Source organism: Hyperolius riggenbachi, chromosome 2, assembly GCF_040937935.1.
Source record: "Hyperolius riggenbachi isolate aHypRig1 chromosome 2, aHypRig1.pri, whole genome shotgun sequence".
Lineage (NCBI taxonomy): Eukaryota > Metazoa > Chordata > Amphibia > Anura > Hyperoliidae > Hyperolius > Hyperolius riggenbachi.
Window position 1 is genome coordinate 307,527,961 of NC_090647.1, and position 24,903 is coordinate 307,552,863.

General features: G+C 41.3%; 1 protein-coding gene across 1 annotated transcript in view; it reads left to right on the plus strand.

Moving 5' to 3' along the window:
• GRIK3 (glutamate ionotropic receptor kainate type subunit 3) overlaps window positions 1-24,903 on the plus strand; it is an 861,495-nt gene that overhangs the window by 828,483 nt on the left and 8,109 nt on the right. The window contains exons 14-15 of the mRNA XM_068269053.1: window positions 14,047-14,269; window positions 16,438-16,688. Coding sequence (XP_068125154.1) covers window positions 14,047-14,269; window positions 16,438-16,688 — 474 coding nt within the window. The remainder of the gene's footprint in view (window positions 1-14,046; window positions 14,270-16,437; window positions 16,689-24,903) is intronic.

Here is a 24,903-nt window from a genome sequence, read left to right on the forward strand (position 1 = left end):
AAAAGTCAAAAGCCTTGAGAGGCATGGCAGCACATTTGCTCATTTGGTGTTGGGCCAGCATGACCAATTGCATCATGTATTTGCATCATGTATTGCATCATGCTTGCAGTTGTACAACTCAGCCACTAGACGAACACGTTTAACTCCAAAGACCAATCACACCAATCGAGGGTCAATACATTTAAGTTTGGATACAATCAAACTGACTGTGTAGTGTACAACAAGAATACACAATGTATATTGCATTCTTATACAATAAAGAGGATGACTCTCAATGCATTTACCCATGATTGTTAAGCTACTGTAAACTTTCTTCATTTGTTAATAGAGCATATCTAAAAAAATGCAACTTCAGCAACAAAATAGCATATCAGAGATCCAGTGATGACATTAACTTTATCATTGAAGTACTGAAACTTGTGTTATTAGGCGTAGGTCATAGATAAAATATGTTCAGGCTAAGAGTTACTGGCTTCTTACCACATGTCCACTGTCACTGCACTGTCAAGAGCAAGAAACATATGGCTTTTAAACCAGCAAACAATATGTTGATATTGATCAGGGTTGGAGAGATAGTGTACTGCCTTTTCTTAATTACTTCCAGCCATCTCCAAGGACACTCCAACCTCTGCTTATTTTTGTATTCTGTGTATAGTGTATTCAAACATTTGGTTAAACAGCACACATAGTTCTGAGGATTGTTGAAAGTGATTCATATGCCTTTGAGGCCCAAAATCCAGTGTACAAAGGATGTAGTAGAGCAAGGAAAGATCCTTGGTGTTAGCCTTCTTGAAGAAATCAATAAAAATTGGCTGTGAGATTGCGTCCTTGTGAATCTATATTTAGGGTTTCCTCATTTTAGCATAAAAGCATGGCACATCATCATCTGAACACAAGTTGTGTGCCAAAAGAACTGCTGGAACTTACCCTCACAGATTAGTATTGATAACAACAGAGGTTAAGAAAGGATGGCATACAGTCAGGGTTGTCAGTGTTAGGATAAGGAAACAATAAAATAGTTAAGATTTTGAGAAAGTGCTGATTTAGATGTGATAGGCTAATTCCAGCAGTCCTAGAGGTGTTTTTAGCTATTAGGGACAGCAAAGGAATGATTTGCATATTCAGCAGTGATGCATTGTGGGACACCTCAAAAGCTCACTCCAACCTGGATAATCACAAATACCTGCTGTTTTAAGGAAGCACCATTTTGTTTTACATGGGCTAATCAGGTAACAAACATTTGGGACATATTTTACGATCACTATTGAACAAAATCGATCCTGTTATCAAGCGGGAGCTGTTCGGGCACGTTGGAAATAATAGTTTTGAAATTGAATGGTGTGTACCTAGCATAAGGAAAGGGCAAGGGACATTATTAGTTTTGTAGGCAAAGAATAAAGAAAGCCATGTGATTTTTTTCCACAAAGAGAAGGACTAATCCAAATTTGTCACATTTTCCTACCTACTGCAAGTGACAGTGACATATAAAAAATAGTAACTTACTGAGTATTTTACTCTGGGAAAAAAATCTATTTCTTACATGTACATTTAAAATGTTACAATTTTTCATGATAGTGGTCCTTAACCTATTTTGGTTCCTGGACGTAGTTTCTACGTCCAGGAACCATGCGCGCTACCGCGCGCTCCCGCGGCTGATCGCGCGCGTGCACGCGCACTCCCGGCCACGGATTCGGTAGCCAGGGAATCAATGTATCGGGCTACGGTGCCCGATCATTGATTCCTCTCCCCCGCTAAAAAAGCGACAGCTTCTCTCAGGGCCCTTTTCCACCTGCAATCGCTAGCGTTCACGCTGAACGCTAGCGATTGCTGAATCGCAAAACCGGCGATTCCCTCGACGTTTGCGGCCGCGATTTTGCTATGCTATGCACTGCATAGCAAAATCGCGGCAATTATCGCTCCGCTGCGCGTTCGCGTTCCCGACAAAAGCGAATCGCGGTAGTGGAAATGACCTACCGCGATTCCTATGTTAAAAAGCAAACCGTAGCGATTGTAAAATCGCTAGCGGTTTGCGGTTTTGCGATTCAGCCAGCGCTGGTGGAAAAGGGCCCTCAGAAGCTGCGCCTTTTCTGGCCGTTCCCTGCCCAATGCGCCACTCTAAGCGTGTGTTACGCTTAGAGTGACGTCATGTAAACAAACTCATGGCAAAAAGTAATACTACACCTGTAAAAAAAAATAATTTAAAATTAACACACATTTACATTATAAATCTATTGTTTACCTCCCACCCTCCCAAAACTACCCAAATAAAATGTTTACAATAAAAAAAAAAAAACATGTAAATATTTACCTAAGGGTCTAAACTTTTTAAATATCAATGTAAAGATGAAATATTTCTATATTTTTTTTATTTTAAACTTGTAAATAGTGATAGATGCAAAACGGAAAAAATGCACCTTTATTTCCAAATAAAATATTGTCGCCATACATTGTGATAGGGACATAATTTTAACAGTGTTATAACCGGGACATATGGGCAAATACAATACGTGAGTTTTAATTATGGAGGCATGTATTATTTTAAAACTATAATGGCTGAAAACTGAGAAATAATGAATTTTTTCCGTTTTTTCTTATTCTTCCTGTTAAAATGCATTTACAGTAAAGTGGCTCTTAGCAAAATGTACCCCCCAAAGAAAGCCTAATTGGTGGCGGAAAAAAAAGATATAGATCAGTGCATTGTGATACGTAGTGATAAAGTTATAGGCTAATGAATGGGAGGTGAACATTTCTCACGCGAAAACGACAGAACCTGAATGGGTTAAATACTTAACTGTTAGGATACATTGCACACACTGACAGGATATACATTATGGAGAATATCACAATATCTATGCTTAGCAGAGTTCTTTTATACGTGGTTTATTTGTGTACATATATCTGAAGTACACATATGCTCATACAAGCTTATTTATTTACTTATAACTAATATGGACTTCAGTTTAGTGCATGAAATCAAATCTCTGGCCATTCCCTGACACACTCAAATGATGTTTATCAAATTCCTTAGATGAAAAATGTAGTGCAAGATCAAATAAAAGTCTATAAACCTATTGACCCAGCGCCCTTTGAGACTCTTTCCAGAAAGAGGAAATTAAAATGCAATCCAATGAGTAACCAGCAAAGCCATGCATCACGATAAGAGGAGAAGCTGCCATGAATACCACAAGTCATGCATTAAAATATCTTTCAGGTTTAATTAAAGAGAACATGCTGAAGAAGCATTAACTACTGCAATCAGCCTCTGTACAGTATTGTTCATATTTCCTATATTGTTCAGGGAAGATATTGTGCTCATTGTGCAGTAACATTTCACTGATAGTCAGTATCAAAGCCGCAGCAGTAATGTCTTGTAAAATGAACTAGGAAATTCAGCTGAGCAGAAACACTGCTGCATTCTTCTTTAGCCTCATGGGCCCTTACTCAATTCACTTTTTCACCTCGGTTTTCTCCTAGGAAATTTTTCATCTTTATGAATCTCATGTTTAACCACTTAAATCGGAATATAACCCTGCATTTCATCTTTGCTCTAAAACATTATTTACAGCATATTATATGCAACCAGCATTTTTTTTTACTAGACCAGCATTGGAAGGGTTACACATGGAGCTTTAAAGTTCCCTGGAGAGAAAATCTGCAGCAGCCGAAGTTTACATAGATACATTTAAGTAAACACAATGTAGCAAGTGTGGAATGTGACTCACTCTCTCTTTGTGTCCGGGAGCTCCTGCACAGTCAGAGTGTGTGTCACATTCCACACTTGTTACATTGTGTTTACTTAAATGTATCTATCTAAATTTCGGATGCGGCAGCATTTCTCTCCAAGGAACTTTAAAGCTCTGTGTGTAACCCTTCCAATGCTGGTCTAGTAAAAAAAATGCTGGTTGCATATAATATGCTGTACATAATGTTTTAGAGCAAAGTTGAAACGCAGGGTTACATTCTGCTTTAAACATATCTGGACGAATATTCTCGTCCAAATAGGCTGCACACACTCCTTCCACCGGCCGTTAGCCCATTGATCAATTAATGGGATTATAGTTCTCATTCATTGATCGAAGCCACCCACAGAAAAACTGACAGCCTCTTATCAGAGGCTGCAGTTTTTCTGAGTAACAAAAAGTTTCCCGTCCTCCTAATGCTTCCTGGAATCGTGCGATCACACTTCCAGGACTTTTTGACTGTGGCCATCTTGTGGCCAAATAGTAAAACTAAAATTACCCAAATAACATTTTTAATAAAAAAAAAATTGTTACCTAAGGGTCTGAACTTTTTAAGTATGCATGTCAAAGGAGTATATTAATGTAATTGTTTAAACTATGAGCTTGTAAATAGTGATGGATGCAAATTGAAAAAAATGCACCTTTATTTCCAAATAAAATATCGGTGCCATACATTGTGATAGGGACATAATTTAAAACCATTTCCGCCGCCCGGACGTGAAGCTCACATCCGGGCGGCAGCTCTGTAGCGCTCCCGCGCTTGGGCGCGCTCCCGCCCGCGATCGCGGGCGCGCCCCCGCATCCCCGCTGTGCCGCCCGGTAGCCCTGGGATCAGTGAAAGGGAACATGGTTCCCGATCACCGATCCCTTTCCCCCGCAGAAAAACCGAAGCGCTCACCTGTGAGGCTTCAGTTCTTCTGCCCGGAGAGAGTTCCGCATCGCCCTTGTACTTCCGCTTAGCAGGAAGTACAAGGATGGAGAAAAAAAATGAAGGTGGCCATCTTGTGGCCAAATAGCAAAACTACAGCTACACATTTTTAACATTACAATTTACATAGACAACAACATTAAAAATTAACTGTTTATGCCCCACACCAAAATATTCCCCAAATAAAAATGTTAATGGAAAAAAAAAAAAATTACAATAAAAAAAAAAAAAAGACATAAATAGTTACCAAAGGGTCTGAACTTTTTAAATATGCATTTGAAGGGGGTATACTACAAACATTTTTTTAAATTATAGGCTTGTAAATAGCGATGAACGCAAAACAGAAACAATGCACCTTTATTTCCAAATAAAATATTGTCGCCATACATTGTGATAGAGACAAAATTTAAATGGTATAATAACCGAGACATATGTGCAAATAAAATACATAGGTTTTAATTATGGTAGCGTGGATTATTTTAAAGCTATAAATGCCGAAATCTGAGAAATAATGAATTTTTTCCATTTTTTTCTTATTAATCCTGTTAAAATGCATTTACGGTAAAGTGGCTCTTAGCAAAATTTACCACCCACAGAAAGCCTAATTAGTGGCGGAAAAAACAAGATATAGATCAATAAATTGTGATAAGTAGTGATAAAGTTATTAGCGAATGAATGGGAGGTGAAAATTGCTCCGATGCATAAGGTGGAAAATCCCCGCGGGCTGAAATGGTTAAATGGTATAATAATCGGGACAAATGGGCAAATAAAATACATGGGTTTTAATTAAGGTAGCATGTATTAATATCAAACTACAATGGCCAAAAACTGAGAAATTATGATTTTTTTCCATTTCCTTCTTAATATTCCTGTTAAAATGGATTGAGAATAAATTCTTAGCAAAATGTATCACCCAAAGAAAGCCTAATTGGTGGTGGAAAAAAACAAGATATAGATCAATTCATTGTGATGAGTAGTGATAAAGTTATTGGCAAATGAATGGGAGGTGAAAGTTGCTCAGATGCAAAAAATGAACAACCCTGTGGGCTTAAGTGGTTAAAATAACGGTTTTTAGCACTCTGCTGCAATTGAAAAGGTGCTAAACGTAGGACAAAAATACATTCAAAGTATTTTCTTGCTTGTTGGTGGTCTAAAACACATTTTATTGATAGGGTGTGAAAATATCACCTAGGAGAAAACGTAGGAGAAAAAGTGGATTACACAGGGCTCTAGAGGTATTCGTTTTTGGGGCATCATACTGGGCAACATGTAATCTACTTGCAGATTTTAGTTGGGACCACTAACATGAGTCACCCATTACCTTGTTCACTGAAGAACAATTTGAAGAAAACATTTCAATAATTTTTCATGGATAATTTGTTTAGGGTGCTAAACATGTAATTTATGCAATGATATGCCTATTTTTTAAACTTGTTGTCTAGTGATATGCAGACGTTGGCCCATATGCAATTAGCTTTTCCTCCTGAGTTATCTCCTAGGAGAACATTTTTCATCTTCTTTTTAAAATAACTTTTCTGCACTTTGCAATAAAAAAAATACCAAAGATTAGGTGAAAAAGTACTATTTAAATTATTTTGAGTGTTATCTCACTTACTGGTGGTTTAATGGGCATTTTATTGACAAGTAGAGATGGGCCGAACTATTCTCCTGGTGATTTTTTTGCAGCAAAGAAGTGTTCGCATTCCCCTCCTCAGGCAAATCCATGGCGTGTTTTACCCGCCCCCTATACATCATCATTGAGCTAAAGTTTGACCCCTTACCTCACAGTCAGTAGGCACGTGGCAGCCAGCGATCCCTTCCACCTGGACAACCCCCCACCTATAAGAAAGCCAGCCATAAAGCCATTTTATAGTCTGTGTTTGGCTTCAGTGGTAGGTAGATCAGGGGCAGTGTGCTGTGACAGGGAGAGAGTTAGGTAGGCCTGTGTTCTATGTTCTCAGTGCACATTCTTGCTGCTACCACATTGTCCTGAACAGCTAAGCTCTTCTTAGGGCTGATACATTGTTTTTCTTGCTATTGTATTGCTTCTCTGTGGCCAGTGCACAAGTTAGCTGTTGGAGACAGGTCTGCTGGTCCTAGTAGTGCACCGACCATAACCCACCTTCACACCCCTACTGGCATCTAATATCCACTGGCCTCTGTGTAAAACCTCAGTGCTGTTGGAGACAGGTCTGCTGATCCTAATAGTGCACCAAACATAACCCACCTTCACACCACTACTGGCATCTAGTATCCACTACTGGCCCCTGTATGAGACTTCAGTGCTGTTGGAGACAGGTCTGTTCTGTTGGTCCTAGTAGTGCACTGATCATGACCCAATAATCCTTCACCACCACTACTGGCATCTAGTATCCACTACTACCCCCTGTATAAGGGCTCAGTGCAGAATTAGTGTTTTTTTGGTCTCTTAACTGTCATTGAACTACCTCAGCCTGACCATAGAGTCTGGAAAACCACGATTGCTGCACTAGTATGGTGGCCACTACACATCACTACACAAAGTTTGCCTCCAACAGGATTAACATTTATGTCCTGGAGGTGACAACTGGTAAAAACAAATATATGCTCACCTAATGTAATCACTTAAGGTCTAAGTGGACTGCGGTTCGTTAAATGTGGCGTTTCATCTGCCCATGTGAAGCAGGCGTATTCCTTACACTACCTGCTCAACATATACACACACTGGATGTTTTAAAGCACTTTATTCCACCAATTTAGGAATGTAATGTGATTTCTGCCATTTAGCAATTAAAACGTGACTCTGTGTCAACTCCATAATTTTTGGTGGGACTTTTGCCCTGGACCCCCCTCCAGTATGCCCCCGTCCAGGTGTTAGGCCCCTTTAAAATAAGTTTTCCATCACTTTTGTGGCCAAAAACAGTCTTTGTAGGTTTTAAAATTCTCCTGCCCATTGAAGTCTATAGAGATTTGCAGATTTGCCAGATTCGCAAACTTTTGCAGAGATTCGGATTTGAAATTTGCAAACCCAAAATTTGATATTCAGCCCATCTCTATTGACAAGGTGTCAAAATATTAACTAGGAGAAAACTCAGGAGAAAAAGTTTATTGCATATGGGCCCATGGGTCCTTCCAAAATAAATACTCTTAATGATTTGTTGACTGTACCGTAATAACTATTCTATATCATATGACATTGTATACTATTATTATTTTTTTCATTATTTTTTGAATTACATAGTGCCATCATCTTTGCTGTGCAATGGCTCCCAGAAAATATGCCCCATATGTTTTCTGTAAAATTTCTGGGGTTTCAGCTCAGTGTCATTAAATATGATATGAAAGATAGCATTTTCATTCATTATAACAGAAACCTACTATCCAGTCTATCAATATCAAACTCAATGTCAATTCTGGTAATAAATAACAATGGGTGAAATTGCTTACATTTAGTTTTGGAACCAATTTAATCAAAATTAATCCAGGAAACAAAAATCTTGATGTTTTCCAAGTCAAAATGTACAAAAGTTAATGAGAGAGGTGTGATTTACTTTCCAATGTGTTCCAAACAGGATTTCAACATATTCTTGTGGCATTCCATGAACACCCACTTTACAGCTGCCTGGATTTTTTTTTTACAATTTTGCACAATTATTTTTGCCATATTTTTGTCAAATTTAGAATTGTAAATTCTAAAGAAAGTAAATGCATGCTGCACCAATACATAGCTCCTCATGTCATCTTTAGTGATTGCCTGCTTACCCCCAGTTAGTCTAAAACACTCCCATTTTACTCATATGAGTATGCAATGAGAGAATGGCCTCGATTCATCAAGACTTAGCGAATTGGTTAACGACAGTTTGGTAAAATACCGAATTCGTTAAGTTGATTTCAGGATTCATCAAATTTATGTACAGCTGTTAGCGAGTATTCGGTAATAATTCGGTAATAATTTGGTAATCATTCGTTAGTGATGCGTTAAAACAGAAGAAAGTGCAATTCATGAAAATGAAAGTGGGCGTGGTTTAGCGTTACATTTAGGATTAGTTATCTCCTTTACTGCTCTGTCGTTATTCCTGTCAGATCATTGCTGACAGAGAAGATGGAGCCATTTGAAGTGGTTATGTATCAGCTGAGAGTGATTCAAAGGCGCAGAAGGGCAAGAATAAGGTCTAGAACCAGATCAATTTGCAAGAGAATAGATTTATTTGCTATAACAGGACATCTGAATTTCTCTTGAATCATCTTGTAAGAGAACACAGGCAGTGCCAGGGTTAACTAATTTGCTAGCTGCACTATATTTTTTTAGAAAAGGCTCCTTTCAAATTGTGGGATTGTCCCAAGCCACTTCCAGAATCCTGGTCCAGGTGTTAAGCCCTATTCAGAATGTTGCTACGTAGTGTTTAAAGGACTGCCTTTTACCCACAATTCCATGGGAATCTTTTGGCCTTGTGTTAAATTACCACTGTAAAATGGAAATATCGACACGTTACCGAATGATTACCGAATTGTTATCGAATTCACACCGAATGCGGAAAAACCTTGATGAATACAACTAGAAATTGATAAACTTCGAATTCGGTAATTTAACAAACTGGAAAAAGTTATCTCAAAGACAATGATGAATCGAGGCCAATGATTGCTGTGGCAACTGAAGACATGTCCCCTGTGGACTGACAGTCTATCACAGCTGTCAGATTCAAGAGTAAGGTGTGGTTTCAGACAGACTGATTGATGAGTAGATGGCTAGCGATTACTAAGGATACATGAAAAATTTAAACAGGTAACTTCCTATAAAGATTTTGCAAAAACAAACAAACCTCTGTCTCATTTATGTACATTTTTTATTTACAATAATGTTCTTTTAACCACTTCACCACTGAGGGGTTTTACCCCCTGACCATCAGAGCAATTTTCACCTTTCAGCGCTCCTTCCATTCATTCGTCTATAACTTTATCATTACTTATCACAATGAAATGAACTATATCTTGTTTTTTCCGCCACCAATTAGGCTTTCTTTAGGTTAGACATTATGCCAAGAATTATTTTATCTAAATGTGTTTTAATGGGAAAATAGGAAAAATGTGGGAAAAAATTAATTATTTTTCAGTTTTCGGCCATTATAGTTTTTAAATAATGCATGCTACTGTAATTAAAACCCATGAAATTTATTTGCCCTTTTGTCCCGGTTATAAAACCATTTAAATTATGTCCCTATCACAATGTTTGGCGCCAATATTTTATTTGGAAATTAAGGTGCATTTTTTTCAGTTTTGCGTCCATCCCTAATTACAAGCCCATAGTTTATAAAGTAACAGTGTTATACCCTCCTGACATAAATATTTAAAAAGTTCAGTCCCTAAGGTAACTATTTATGTATTTTTTTTAATTGTAAAGCAGCGGATCATTGCGGGGCTTAGATCAACGAACGGGAATGGATTTTCCCGTTCATTGATCTCCGGGCGAGCGGCCGGCGGAGTGTTTACCCGCGGGAATGCGCGCTAGAGCGAGCGGGAGCGCGGGCAGCGGCGGGAGCACGGAAAGTACGGATTTCTCCGTCCCTGGGGGGTTAAAGAATGGAAAAAGGGACGGAGAAATTCGTACGGGCGGGGGTAAAGTGGTTAAATAAAATGGTGCCTGGACATGGGCTTTAAGCTACAAGATATACTTTGCTGTATTATTTTTACCTTGGTTGAAACATGTCAGAATTGATATGTTCTATTAAAAATACATGGTGGTGTTAATTTCAACTTGGTTTGAATGTGCCTGTACTACAATAATAGAATTTAGAATAGTAACACCAAAGACATGGTATTATATCATCTCTGAATGGTTTATATACCTGAGGATGTGAAATTAATAGAGAACACTGTTGGTTTAAATCTCAGATGAGAATATTATACTGTAGATAATACAGTGTTCTCCATTAAATAGTACATATGTTCTTTCTCATGTGGTTGTTCATGTTAATAATGCAAAACGTACAATTCCTTACTGATTTTCTAATCACCACATAGCTTTTCCTGCCTGAGGCACAATCATAGATACTTAATGCCAGGGTTATCTTTGTGTGAGGAATATTATAAAATAAAAGTAGCATCTTGTTCTCTGTGTGAACCTGGTGACCTACTTGTTGTTACCTACAGTGTTTTTCAAGGTGGCTAAATGATATGAAAATTGCAACTTGTATAAAGCGTAAAGCCATTAAAGATATCCTGGAGTTCTTATTCACACTGGCCCAGAAAAAAATAGGAAAGAAAGTTTACCTAGACATGCATATACATTCTTTAAATTAATATGGGGATCTATTTACTGTAACTACAGTTTTGTTTTGCTGTAGCAACACTGTAGCAAGTTAAAGTGTAATTTCAGCCAATGTTTAGATGTACTTATCAGTTGTGAGCAGACTGTGGAAGGGTTAAACTACTATTACATTTTAAAATGCTTGCAACTGCCCGAGGGTCAGTTGGAGCACTCCTGGGCAGTGGATGCTCTGTGGGGTAGTCTGTGCTGCCCCCCATTTCTCGGGGTACAAGGAGGCCTACACGCGGCACCTCTGTTGAGATGCAAAGTATTTTGCGTGAGCCAACACCTGCAGAAATGGCAGGGAGTTAGCTTTAGATCCTGCATATTCTGGTAGGTGAATGCAACATGCAACCACTGTGCCATTTTAATTAGAAAATAGACCATTTCAACTAGTCAATACACTTGAGGCAGCCAGTATTTATGTCAGGTGATGACTGGTCAGAGCACACATCTCTTCACGCTTGCATAGCATGCATTTTAAAAGGCTTTCAGTGTTTCTGTTGTCCTGCTAAGCAGATTTCAGCCCAGTCTACTTACTGTCTCTGTGACACCCTGTGTTATGGTCGTCAGTTAAACATGAAATTGAGAGAAATATTCAGTGTGGACATTTGGTCTGATAACTGTGGTCAGAGAAGTGACTTCTTCTGTATATTGAGAGATTTCTTCTGACTTCCTATCATACATCTGGGGCAGTCCATGGTAATTCACTAAATTAGAGGCAAATAATGACTTGCTAGTATTTTTGGCTTCCATACAAATGCAATGCAAATTGTATATATTAGGAGAAAGTACATTTGATGGGCCTGATTCCAAACTACAAAAATAAGAAAAGAAAAAAGTGCTCTCAGCTGTTGTGTAAATATGGTGTAGGACCCTATCTAGGACCGGTCTCACCTTCTTAAGATGGCTGTGCTTGGATGACAGCCTGTAGTAGTGTTTGTTCCGCTTAGTAGTCGGGGACCAGGCTCTCAGGCTGTAGTGGTGGAAGTTCCCTCGTACCCAGGATGGTGGAGGGTAGCGGTGATCCTGGACATGCTTCCCTCACCAGCATACAGAGTGGGGAAGCTGTGTAGCTTTGCTCCCCCCCACCCCCATAGCTAGCCAGGTATGCCTCTATGCTCCCCTCCCCCCATTAATGGTAGATGTGCCCTTTAAATCCCCTAGCTATATGGACTGTAACTTACACACTCTCTTAAACAACCCTCCTATGCAGCGATCGGGCAGCAGGCAGGATTAGCAGCATGTAAACAACATACCTCACCTCGTTCCAGCGCGATCAGCCTCCCTTCCGTGCATCACCGCTGCCTGTGTCTTAATGCCGAACGGATCGAGTCCCGGCTTGATGACGTCATCAAGCCGGGACTCGATCCGTTCAGCATTAAGACACAGGCAGCGGTGATGCACGGAAGGGAGGCTGATCACGCTGGAACGAGGTGAGGTGTGTTGTTTACATGCTGCTAATCCTGCCTGCTGCCCGATCGCTGCATGGGGGAAGAGGGCTTACTACAGGGGATCGGGCGGGGGGTGGGAGGATAAGACCCCAGGAAGGGGATCCTTGATTAGTGTAGGATGGATGATAAAGGTTAATGAGCCCAGGTGCGTGCTAGCACGCACCCTGTGCTCATAAAATTGCAGTAACTTATTTTCACGTCATGTGGCTTTCAGGAGCCACTTTAGATGACGTGATTATACTGTATGCAGGATGGGAACTGGTTAATTATAATTTTTTGAAACTCAACATTTATGATGTATCTATTTCAAGCTACCGGTATGTCATTTACTAAAGGTATTTCTGTTCAAATTTGAACAAATATTTGATCTGGTTTTAAAAATAAGTACATTTTAATACGTTTATAGGCTTCTTTTGCCTATTTAGGCCTATCGCGTTTATTCGCATCATTTCCAGTGAACTTATGCTTTGAATGTTATTCTGTGTTTTATGCGTATATATATATATATATATATATATATATATATATATATATATACTTTTTGAATAAATTTGATAAGCGCTGTAGGTGCATTTTTCGCACATTTATACGCGGTCTATGAGCAACAAAATTTTATAGTACGGATCATTGTATTAATGACAGTGATATAGGTAATACTACAGTATTGTTTCTGTAATTTATATTCAGATTTTTTTTTTATTTATATAATCTTTTGTACAGGTTATTTTATATTATTTGTTTAAACAAAGAATGTTATTATGTATAAAGTGTATCTCTATTTTTTATACATGATATGTCAATGGCATATTTATTAAAAAATTGAAATTCCAATAAAAAATATTGAAAACGAAATTTATTGCAAGTTAAAATCATTAGCATGCCATTAACCATGTCTACTGCCAATATTTGAGAAAATAAACCACTGTAGTTTTACAGAATTGCTATGTTGTGTGATTTGTGGGAATGCATTAGCTGTTTTAACATTGTACATTGATAATAGAAAACTTCTGTTGGATTAGCAGAACACGTTGCTTAGTGAATAGAAGCTGCCTGCTAAGGTTTTTGAGACACATATGCTCCACCTGCTATAACCATTAGGTTAATTAGGTGTGATATTCAAAAAGATGAGCAGATTGTAGCATTGTTTGTATACAGAGAAATCATTGGAGGGTGAGCACTTGTTGAGCAATATTTTGCATGCACAATAAACTTGATAATGGAAACAAGAAAAAAAGGTTCTGTTTTTCAATTACCTTAACTTCCTAGGTTTACTCTGTTTGTGAATTGAGTATTTGCTGATCAGCCATGCAGCCTCACAGTGCACGGGTTCATTGTTTGAGACATGCTAATTCTTAAAAAAGATGCATGTTGAATAATGCAGTTTCCAAATGTAAACAGCTCATAACCATTCTGCATCTGAGGCTCTAAGGCTGCTAAACACAGGCACTTAGGGCTAGCTGTGCTATCATTATTGTCATCATTTTCCATCTTAGTGCTCCGGAGAATTCACAGTTGAGAAAAAAAGTGAATTTTATAATGGCTTGTGCTAATTTACTCTCAGTTCCCGTTAGACAGTGAGAAACAAAGCATGCTTATCTAAAAAACAGTAAGAATCTCAACATTTGTTTGTTTACTTCGCAGAAATCTCACATCTCGACCTTTGAGAAGATGTGGGCGTTCATGAGCAGCAAGCCATCATCGCTCGTAAAGAGTAATGAGGAAGGCATCCAGCGAGTTCTCTCATCTGACTATGCTCTGCTAATGGAATCAACAGCTATTGAATATATAACTCAGAGGAATTGCAATCTGACTCAGATTGGAGGACTTATAGATTCAAAAGGTTATGGAATTGGGACACCCATGGGTAAGATCATTTTCCGATGTGTTGGATTGGATATTGCTTTCTTATTGATGGTATTCTGAGAAGAATTATTCTTCTTGGTTAACTTATTATAGATTTTTTTGGCTTTAATAGGGTGATCTGCAGACATTCACAGCTAGAAATTCTATATTCCCCATATGAGTCTTTTCAAGAGCACACCAAGTAGCAAAAAAACTGAAAGATCTTAGAGCTAATAAATTCAGCAAAAAATAAATAGCCCTTAAGGTGGCCACTAACGATCCAATCTTTTTCATCCAATTTTACCAAATCTATGTAGCATAAGGGTAAATTAACTGAATATACTAAATGGATAATTTAGGCAGTTCCCTTATATTACATAGAAATGGTAAGATTGGATGAAAAAGATTGGATCATTAGTGGCCACCCTTATTTATAACACTATGGGTGTTATTCAGTTAGACCTTTTTCTTATGGGAAGCTGAACTGCACACTTGTTGGGCTGAATTGTGCAGTTGTCAGACAGTTCAGCCTTATATATGCAGGCCACTAAACACCTACATTATCTATAATGATAACTACTGAGGAGGCTCCAATAACACACCCGGGTGTCTCAGACCCAGGATTCAAGATGATGTAAACCTGTGGGCTCAAAGGTAAAAAGAAGAAGGTTGTTGTCCTTTGTGTCCTGATGCCCCCAAAACAGAAAATCCTTAGACAAAAGTCAGCAGATGCAGCAGTTGTTTCTCATATTGATGTAAAGCCACCCTTGAGATCTTGAGTGCTGTTGCCAGGTCTTTACAACAACAGCAATGATGAGGGTTTGCAGTGATCCCAGCAAGGAGAGCAGCAGCAAATTAATCCAAGAGTAAGAAAGCCCACCAGGCAGTCAAGGCAGAGACTTGAGAGGTATGGACCGGATGAACAGAAAAATATCAGAAGCTAAAACTGTGGTATTGTAGTGTAAGGGAGAGTATCTTTGCACACTACAGGCAGGTGTCAATATAGCTAGGTCTGCATTATGCACGTTCACGGTATTTTTTTTAAGTCTTTATACAGATGTTGAATCTTTAGCCAGGTGTTTTAAATGTTGGCTGTAGATGAGGTCAGAGGGAAGTCATACTGGAAAATGTTGTTTCAAAAATCCAACATTTATAGTCTTTCTTTAAAAACAATGATGTCCATTGTTATAATTACAAAAGTATTGATTTGATTCAGGGAAACCACCCAACTGCCACAAGGAGTCGTAAAGGAAATGTTTCCCGATGTGAGGTATAATGGCTACAAATTATTATTATTATTTAGAATTTATACAGTGCCGACATCTTCCACAGAGCTGTAAAGAATATACTGCCTTGTCGTTTAACTCCCTCAGAGGGGCTCATAATCTAATCCCTACCATAGTCATATGTCTGTTTGTGGTGTGTAGTGTATGTAACTTAGTCTAGGGCCAATTTAGAGTGAAGCCAATTAACTTACAGTATCTGTATATTTTTGGGATGGTGGAAACTGGAATGCCCAGAGGAAACCCACACAGACACGGGGAGATAATATAAACTCCGTGCAGATAGTGCCCTGGTTGGGATTTTGCAAATTAGAGTGTTTTTGTTTTTTCTTCCCTTGAAATTAAAACAACTGGAGCTTGCAAAGTTTAACTTGATGGGCTTGTGTCATTTTTAACCTATGCACACAACTCTTCTAGTTAAGCACTTTGTCTGAATAAACATACCCTAAAACTGATTCTGACTACACCTCAGTTTTTTATGTGATAATGGGTGGGAATTCACTCTGTCGGAAGGTGTAATCAGGGCTATTTATAGTGCATTGACGTATGAATTCAGCACAAAGTGCTTCCACCAAAAATGAAAACATGTTCATTCACAGTTTTTAATTGATTGCAAAGCTCTGCTTAGCTGGCTATTAAAAAGAATAGAATAGCACAAAGGAGTATTGGAGGACATTCAAGCCAGTAAAGAAACCTGCTGATTGATGAATACACTTAAAACAGAATTTTAAAAGGTGTTGAAACATTTGCAGCAACATACTGTGGATGAATGAATATCCCCCTTAAACAAGCTGTCCATTTGGATCAAACACTGAACTTTGAATAGGTTTTCTTCATGCCTTATAAGTGTGAATGGTTCATTTTTAATGCTGCATGCTCACTTCAGGATTATTTTTCCATGTTTTAGGATCCCCATATCGAGACAGGATCAGCATTGCTATCCTTCAACTGCTGGAGGCTGATGAGATTCACAAGATGAAAGAGAGATGGTGGAGAGCCGGAGGTTGCCCGGAGGAAAAAAATAAGGAGGCCAGTGCCTTAGGCATTCAAAACATGGGAGGCATTTTCATTGTCTTAGCAGCAGGACTCATCCTCTCTGTAGTTGTGGCGGTGGCTGAGTTTATATACAAACTGAGGAAGACAGCAGAACGAGAACAGGTCAGTTTCCTTACTATATATTGTATATAGTCTTGTTAAACAGATTGTCATCATGGTGCATAATACCTATACCATGGAATTTAAGTAAAAACACTAAAGGGATGATTTATACAGGTAGCATTAATATTTTTTTTTTCTTTTGCTGTTTTAATATGCATTCTGTGCACTCAATGCTACCATCTTATTTGTAATGAAATGATTTATTTATTTATTGTATTTATAAAGCGCCAACATATTACGCAGTGCTGGACATTAGTTTAGGTTAGAGACAATATTTAGGGGTGACATACAGCAATATGACAATACAGGAATACAAGAAAACCAGATCACACAGCACAGTATGAGTACAAGGTAATGCTTAGTCAGTCACTGGATGGGAGCATGGAGATTAGGCAAGTTAGGGTCACTCAAATGCATAGCATGGCTGTACAGTAATGGAGGTGCATGATCAGGTAGGACACAAAAGGAGGAGGACCCTGCCCAAAGGCTTACAATCTAGAGGGAGAGGTAGGGACACAAAAGGTAAGGGACCAGAGCGGAGTGAGCAGCTAGGTGTGTACCTCTGAGTAAGATCGGAAATGTAGGTTGGACAGGTTTTGTGGGCAGATTTGTAGGTCAGACACAGTATCTTGAATCTGATTCTGGACTGGATAGGAAGCCAGTGGAGGGATTCAAGGAGGGGATCCACCGTGGAGGAGCGATGGGAGCAGTGGATAATTTTGGCTGCCGCATTCATGATGGACTGCAGTAGGGCTACTTGGATCTTAGGGAGACCAGACAGAAGGGCATTGAAGTAGTCAAGGCGGGAACTTATGAGGGCATGGATGAGGAGTTTGGTGGTGGCAGAGGTCAGGAAAGGGCGAATCTTACAGATGTTACAAAGGTGGAAGTTGCAGGACTTTGTGAGATTTTGGATGTGGCGAGTGAAGGAGAGTGTGGAGTCCAGGGTGACACCCAGACAGCGGACTTGAGAGGTAGGGCAAATGGTAGTGTGGTTAACAGTGACATGCACATCTGGGAGGTTCATGGATGGCTGGGGTGGGAAGATCATAAATTCCGGTTTGTCTAGATTTAGTTTCAGGAACCTAGCGGACATCCAGGAGGAGATGGCTGATAGGCAGGAGGACACCTTGTCCATGGTAGTGGTGGATATGTCAGGGGTGTGGAGGTAGATCTGGGTGTCATCTACATACAGATGATAGTTAAAACCCATGGAGGAGATAACCTTGCCAATAGAGGATGTGTATAGGGAGAACAGTAGGGGGCTAAAGTCTGAGCCTTGGGGGACTCCCACCAAGAGGTGGTTAGGGGTGGATGAGGACTCATTGAAGGTGGTCGTGGAGGAGCAGTTGAAGAGGTAGGATGAAAGCCAGGTCAGGGCAAGATCGTGAAAACCCATGGACTGGAGGGACTGGAGGAGTAGGGGATGATCTTCTGTGTCAAAAGCTGCTGAAAGGTCAAGGAGGAGGAGAATGGACTATTTTCCTTCAGCTTTAGCTAAGGCAAGGTCGTAGACCACTTTGGTGAGAGCAGTTTTGGTTGAGTGGGCAGGCCGAAATCCAGATTGCAGTGGGTCTAGCAGTGAGTTGGCATTAAGGTACTGGGTCAGGCATTTGTGAACAAGACGCTCAAGGAGTTTTGAGGCAAAGGGAAGGAGGGTGATAGGGCGGTAGTTGGAGGGTAGCGAGGGGTCAAGGGAGGATTTCTTGAGCAGGGGTAGTACAGTGGCCTGCTTGAAGTCTGAGGGGAAGGTGCCTGTGGATAGGGAGAGGTTAAACAGGGTAGTGAGGACTGGAGCAAATTCCATGAAGTGAGTCTGGAATAAATCAGAAGGGATGGGGTCAAGGGGGGGAGTAGTGGTATGGGAAGTCTGCAGTAGGTGGTTGACTTCCTAGGTGGTAGTAGGAGTAAAGGAGGTGAGGGGAGGATAGGGTGGAGGAGGAGCTGGTTGGGAGGGGGTGGGAGGTGAAGATTGAAGATTGGTTATTTCCTGACGGATGGAGACAATTTTGTTGGTAAAGTGGGTGGCTAAATCTGTGGCAGATGAGCTGTGAGTTGAAAGTGGCAAAAAGACCCTGGGGGTTGGAAGTTTGTTCTCCGATGAGCTTGGTAAAGTATTCCTGCTTCGCATGAGTAAGGGCAGTGTGGAACTGCAGCAGGTTAGTCTTGTACTGTAGGAAATCCTGGTTAAGTTGAGTTTTCCTCCATTTACATTCAGTGGCGTGTATTTTCCTCTGAAGGTTGCGAGTATGGGTAGTGCAGCAAGGACGCTAGGGTTGAGCTTGCGTAGGTCTCGCTGCCATCGACCAGGTGGGTGGGCGGTTAGTTTGGAGGTGCCTTCCGTGAGGAGGTTGAAGGTGAGAAGGTGATGGTCTGAGGGTGGGAAGGGTGCGATGTCAAGGTCTGCAATGGTGGTGGATTTAGTGAATATACGGTCGAGAGTGTGACCTGCAGTGTGAGTGGGGGTGTTGGTGTGTTGTACTAGGCCAAGTGAGCTGGCAATGGTGAGTAAACAAATGGAGGCCGAGAGCCCAATATAGTGTAGTATGTTATGGAAATTGAAGTAATAATGAAACGTAAGTAATATACTTACAGACCTGGGTTACCCTTTAGGTAACCTATCCAGTCCAGAATCAGATTCAAGATACTGTGTCTGACCTACAAATCTGTCCACAAAACCTGTCCAACCTACATTTCCGATCTTACTCAGAGGTACACACCTAGCCGCTCACTCCGCTCTTCCAATGAACTTCGCCTAACCGCCTCCCGCATCACCCAGTCCCATGCACGCCTCCAGGACTTCTCAAGAGCTGCTCCAACACTATGGAACTCCCTACCTCCACCCATTAGGGCAGCCCCCTCCTTCAACATCTTCAAGAAAGCCCTCAAAACTCACTTTTTCACTACCCCTCACAAGTGCTCTAAACCCACAGCTGAACTCTGGTCTCCTACCTCTCGTGTCCCTACCTCTCCCTTTAGATTGTAAGCCTTTGGTCAGGGTCCTCCTCCTTTTGTGTCCAACCTGATCATGCACCTTCCTTACTGTAAACCCATGCTAGGCATCTGAGTGAACCTAACTTGCCTAATCTCCATGCTCCCCTCCAGTGACTGACTAAGCATTACCTTGTACTCATACTGTGCTGCATGATCTTGTCTTTCTTGTATTCAGGTATTGTCATTTTGCTGTATGTCACCCCTAAATATTGTATCTATCCCTATTTATTGTCCAGCGCTGCGTAATATGTTGGCGCTTTATAAATACAATACATAAATAAATAATAGGTAACCACTGGATACGCAGCTGTGGAGATTAGGCCTGTCCCCACTCATTGCTAAGATGTTGCTCTCTGTAGAAGAAAAAGATTGTATTTCACCCTTCCACCAAGGGTGGATGACTTGATATATGGAAATACTGAGGCGCCAAAAGAGTAAAATTATCTAAAAATAGGAGTATGTGAATAAATTATTGTTTCTTCAATCAACAGCATCGTGTCTGTTTTGGGGTGTTGCTGGGCCACCACCGCCACCTGAATACTTTTAAACCTTTTAGCTACTTTTACTCTTTTGGTGCCTCTGTATTTCCATATGGCAATGGTGAGTAGATCGGTCACAACAGAGTTCTAGACTTAGTCGATGGGAATAATGAAATCCCAGAGGATGATGGTGGGGAGGTCAGATGAGAGTATGTGAGGGAGCCAGGAGGCAAGGTCATCAAGAAATTGTGGTGTGGAGCCCGGAGGGCGGTATAAGACCGCAACAATGGCAGGGAGGGGGTGGTAAAGGCGCATGGTGTGGGCCTCGAATGATGTGAATTGTAGGGAGGTAGGTGGGGTGAGGAGGACACACAAGGTGCAGGATGGGGAGAGGAGCAGACCCACCCCTCACCATTCCTGTTGTCTGGTCTGGGGGTGTGAGTGAGGTGAAGCCCACCATAGGAGAGGGCAGCCTCTGTGGCAGAGTCAGAGGGGGTGAGCCATGTCTCAGTGAGTGCGAGGATGGTGAGGGATTTGGAGAGGAAGAGGTTGTGGACTGCTGTAAGTTTATTGCGGACGGATCTGGTATTGCAGGGTAGGGGTAGCATGTGTTTGTGGGTGGAATGGATGAAAATAATTTTGGGGCGAGGATGGATGTTTACTTTATTTGTGGACAGAGGGCTGTGAAGTGTGTTAAGCAGGTGAGCAGGGGATGCTTGTCTGGCAGCAGGCTGTGGCTCTGGATTGGGTGATATATCACCAGCTGCAAGTAAGAGCAGGAGGGAGACAGTAAGCAAATGTAAATGGGATTTAAACGTTTGTGAGGTTTTTGAGCTGCTGGGGGTAGAGAGAGATTTCAGGAGAGCTAACAGTTCATGAGAAGCTGATTAGGTGAGGAAAGAAGAGCAGGTGAAATTAATATGGAGTGTGGTTCACTGGGGAGATGCATGTAGCAATGCAGCTTGTAGATGTTTGCAGACAGGTAGAACATAAGAAAAATTGCAGTAAACATGGAAATTTCCAACCACTAAACAGTTTATATGAGTATGCAGTTAGTGCAAGCAAACCTGTGTAAATAAAGGAGCAGATTCTACTTGGCAGTGCAACATATGTCCAGCAGTGGCATTTTTAGCAATAGCATTGGAGGCAGTTCTGGATGCAGAGTGGTGGTTTCCAACAGAGTTCTTTGGCTGTTGAATCCTGTTCGAATTCCTGGGTAAATTCTTGGTAAGTTTTAAAGCACTTTGTAATAAATGGCACCTAGGAATGAAATAGCATCAAATGGCCTAGGCCACAAGTGACCAAGCTCCAGCGCTTAACTACTTCCCGACCGCCCAACGCACAGAGGCGGGCGGAAAGTGGACCCCGCAAGGACCGCCGCATGCACAGAGGCGGCGGTCCTTGTAGGGGCATGGGCGGCGCGATCGTGTCATTCGTGACGCGATTGGCCGCCGAGGACTGGCTCCGCCCACCTCGCACTGTAACCCGCCGGCCGTTCGGAAGCGCCGGCGGGTTACTAGCACCCTGATCGCCGCATACAAAGTGTATAATACACTTTGTAATGTATACAAAGTGTATTATACAGGCTGCCTCCTGCCCTGGTGGTCCCAGTGTCCGAGGGACCACCAGGGCAGGCTGCAGCCACCCTAGTCTGCACCCAAGCACACTGATTCCCCTCCCCTGCCCCCTGATCGCCCAAAGCACCCCTCAGACCCCTCCCCTGCCCTCCCCCCAGACCACTGTTTGCACCCAATCACCCCCCTAATCACCCATCAATCACTCCCTGTCACTATCTGTCAACGCTATTTTTTTTTATTCCCTAAACTTCCCCCTGCTCCTTCCTGATCACCCCCCCACCCCTCAGATTCTCCCAAGACCCCCCCAAGCACCCCCCCCCCTGTTTACTGTATGCATCTATCCCCCTGATCAATGTCAATCGCCTATCAATCACCTGTCAATCACCCATAAATCACCCATCAATCACCCCCTGTCACTGCCACCCATCAATCAGCCCCTAACCTGCCCCTTGCGGGCAATCTGATCACCCACCCACACCAATAGATCGCCCGCACATCTGACGTCAGATCACCTCCCAAGTGCAGTGTTTACATCTGTTCTCTACCCTAAACACCCACTAATTACCCATCAATCACCCCCTGTCACTGCTACCTATCAGATTAGACCCCTATCTGCCCCTAGGGCACTCAATCACCCGCCCACACCCTCAGAACGCCCTCAGACCCCAGCCCTGATCACCTCGCCAGTGCATTGCTAGCATCTATTCCCCCCTCTAATCACACCTTGAGACACCCATCAATCACCTCCTGTCACCCCCTAGCACACCTACCCATCAGATCAGGCCCTAATTTGCCCCGTGTGGGCTCCTGATCGCTCGGCCAAACCCTCAGATCCCCCTCAGACCCCCTTCTGATCACCTCCCCAGTGCATTGATTGCATCTATTTTCCCCTCTAACCACCCCCTGAGACACCCATCAATCACCTCCTGTCACCCCCCTAGCACTCCTATCCATCAGATCCGGCCCAATACAACCTGTCATCTAAAAGGCCACCCTGCTTATGACCGGTTCCACAAAATTCGCCCCTCATAGACCACCTGTCATCAAAATTTGCAGATGCTTATACCCCTGAACAGTCATTTTGAGACATTTGGTTTCCAGACTACTCACGGTTTTGGGCCCGTAAAATGCCAGGGCAGTATAGGAACCCCACAAGTGACCCCATTTTAGAAAAAAAGACACCCCAAGGTATTCTGTTAGGTGTATGACAAGTTCATAGAAGATTTTATTATTTGTCAAAAGTTAGCGGAAACTGATTTTTATTGTTTTTTTTTTTCACAAAGTGTCATTTTTCACTAACTTGTGACAAAAAATAAAATCTTCTATGAACTCACCATACACCTAACGGAATACCTCGGGGTGTCTTCTTTCTAAAATGGGGTCACTTGTGGGGTTCCTATACTGCCCTGGCATTTTAGGGGCCCTAAACCATGAGGAGTAGTCTAGAAAACAAATGCCTCAAAATGACCCATGAATAGGACGTTGGGCCCCTTAGCGCACCTAGGCTGCAAAAAAGTGTCACACATGTGGTACCGCCGTACTCAGGAAAAGTAGTATAATGTGTTTTGGGGTGTATTTTTACACATACCCATGCTGGGTGGGAGAAATCTCTCTGTAAATGGACAATTGTGTGTAAAAAAAATCAAACAATTGTCATTTACAGAGATATTTCTCCCACCCAGCATGGGTATGTGTAAAAATACACCTCAAAACACATTATACTACTTCTCGTGACTGCGGTACCACATGTGTGGCACTTTTTTACACCCTAAGTACGGTAAGGGGCCCAAAGTCCAATGAGTACCTTTAGGATTTCACAGGTCATTTTGCGACATTTGGTTTCAAGACTACTCCTCACGGTTTAGGGCCCCTAAAATGCCAGGGCAGTATAGGAACCCCACAAATGACCCTATTCTAGAAAGAAGACACCCAAAGGTATTCCGTTAGGAGTATGGTGAGTTCATAGAAGATTTTATTTTTTGTCACAAGTTAGCGGAAAATGACACTTTGTGAAAAAAAAACAATTAAAATCAATTTCCGCTAACTTGTGACAAAAAAATAAAATCTTCTATGAACTCACCATACTCCTAACGGAATACCTTGGGGTGTCTTCTTTCTAAAATGGGGTCATTAGTGGGGTTCCTATACTGCCCTGGCATTTTAGGGTCCCTAAATTAGCGGAAAATGACACTTTGTGAAAAAAAACAATTAAAATCAATTTCCGCTAACTTGTGACAAAAAAATAAAATCTTCTATGAACTCACCATACTCCTAATGGAATACCTTGGGGTGTCTTCTTTCTAAAATGGGGTCATTTGTGGGGTTCCTATACTGCCCTGGCATTTTAGGGTCCCTAAACCGTGAGGAGTAGTCTTGAAACAAAAATGACCTGTGAAATCCTAAAGGTACTCATTGGACTTTGGGCCCCTTAGAGCAGTTAGGGTGCAAAAAAGTGCCACACATGTGGTATCGCCGTACTCAGGAGAAGTAGTATAATGTGTTTTGGGGTGTATTTTTACACATACCCATGCTGAGTGGGAGAAATATCTCTGTAAATGGACAATTGTGTGTAAAAAAAATCAAACAATTGTCATTTACAGAGATATTTCTCCCACCCAGCATGGGTATGTGTAAAAATACACCCCAAAACACATTATACTACTTCTCCTGAGTACGGCAATACCACATGTGTGGCACTTTTTTGCAGCCTAACTGCGCTAAGGGGCCCAAAGTCCAATGAGCAGCTTTAGGCTTTACAGGAGTGCTTACAATTTAGCACCTCCCAAAATGTCAGGACAGTAAACACACCCCACAAATGACCCCATTTTGGAAAGTAGACACTTCAAGGTATTCGGAGAGGAGCATAGTGAGTCCGTGGAAGATTTCATTTTTTTTTTGTCGCAAGTTAGAAGAAATGGAAACCTTTTTTTTTTTTGTCACAAAGTGTCATTTTCCGCTTACTTGTGACAAAAAAATAATATCTTCTATGAACTCACTATGCCTCTCAGTGAATACTTTGGGATGTCTTCTTTCCAAAATGGGGTCATTTGGGGGTATTTATACTATCCTGGGATTCTAGCCCCTCATGAAACATGTCAGGTGGTCAGAAAAGGCAGAGATGCTGGAAAATGGGAAAATTCACTTTTTGCACCATAGTTTGTAAAC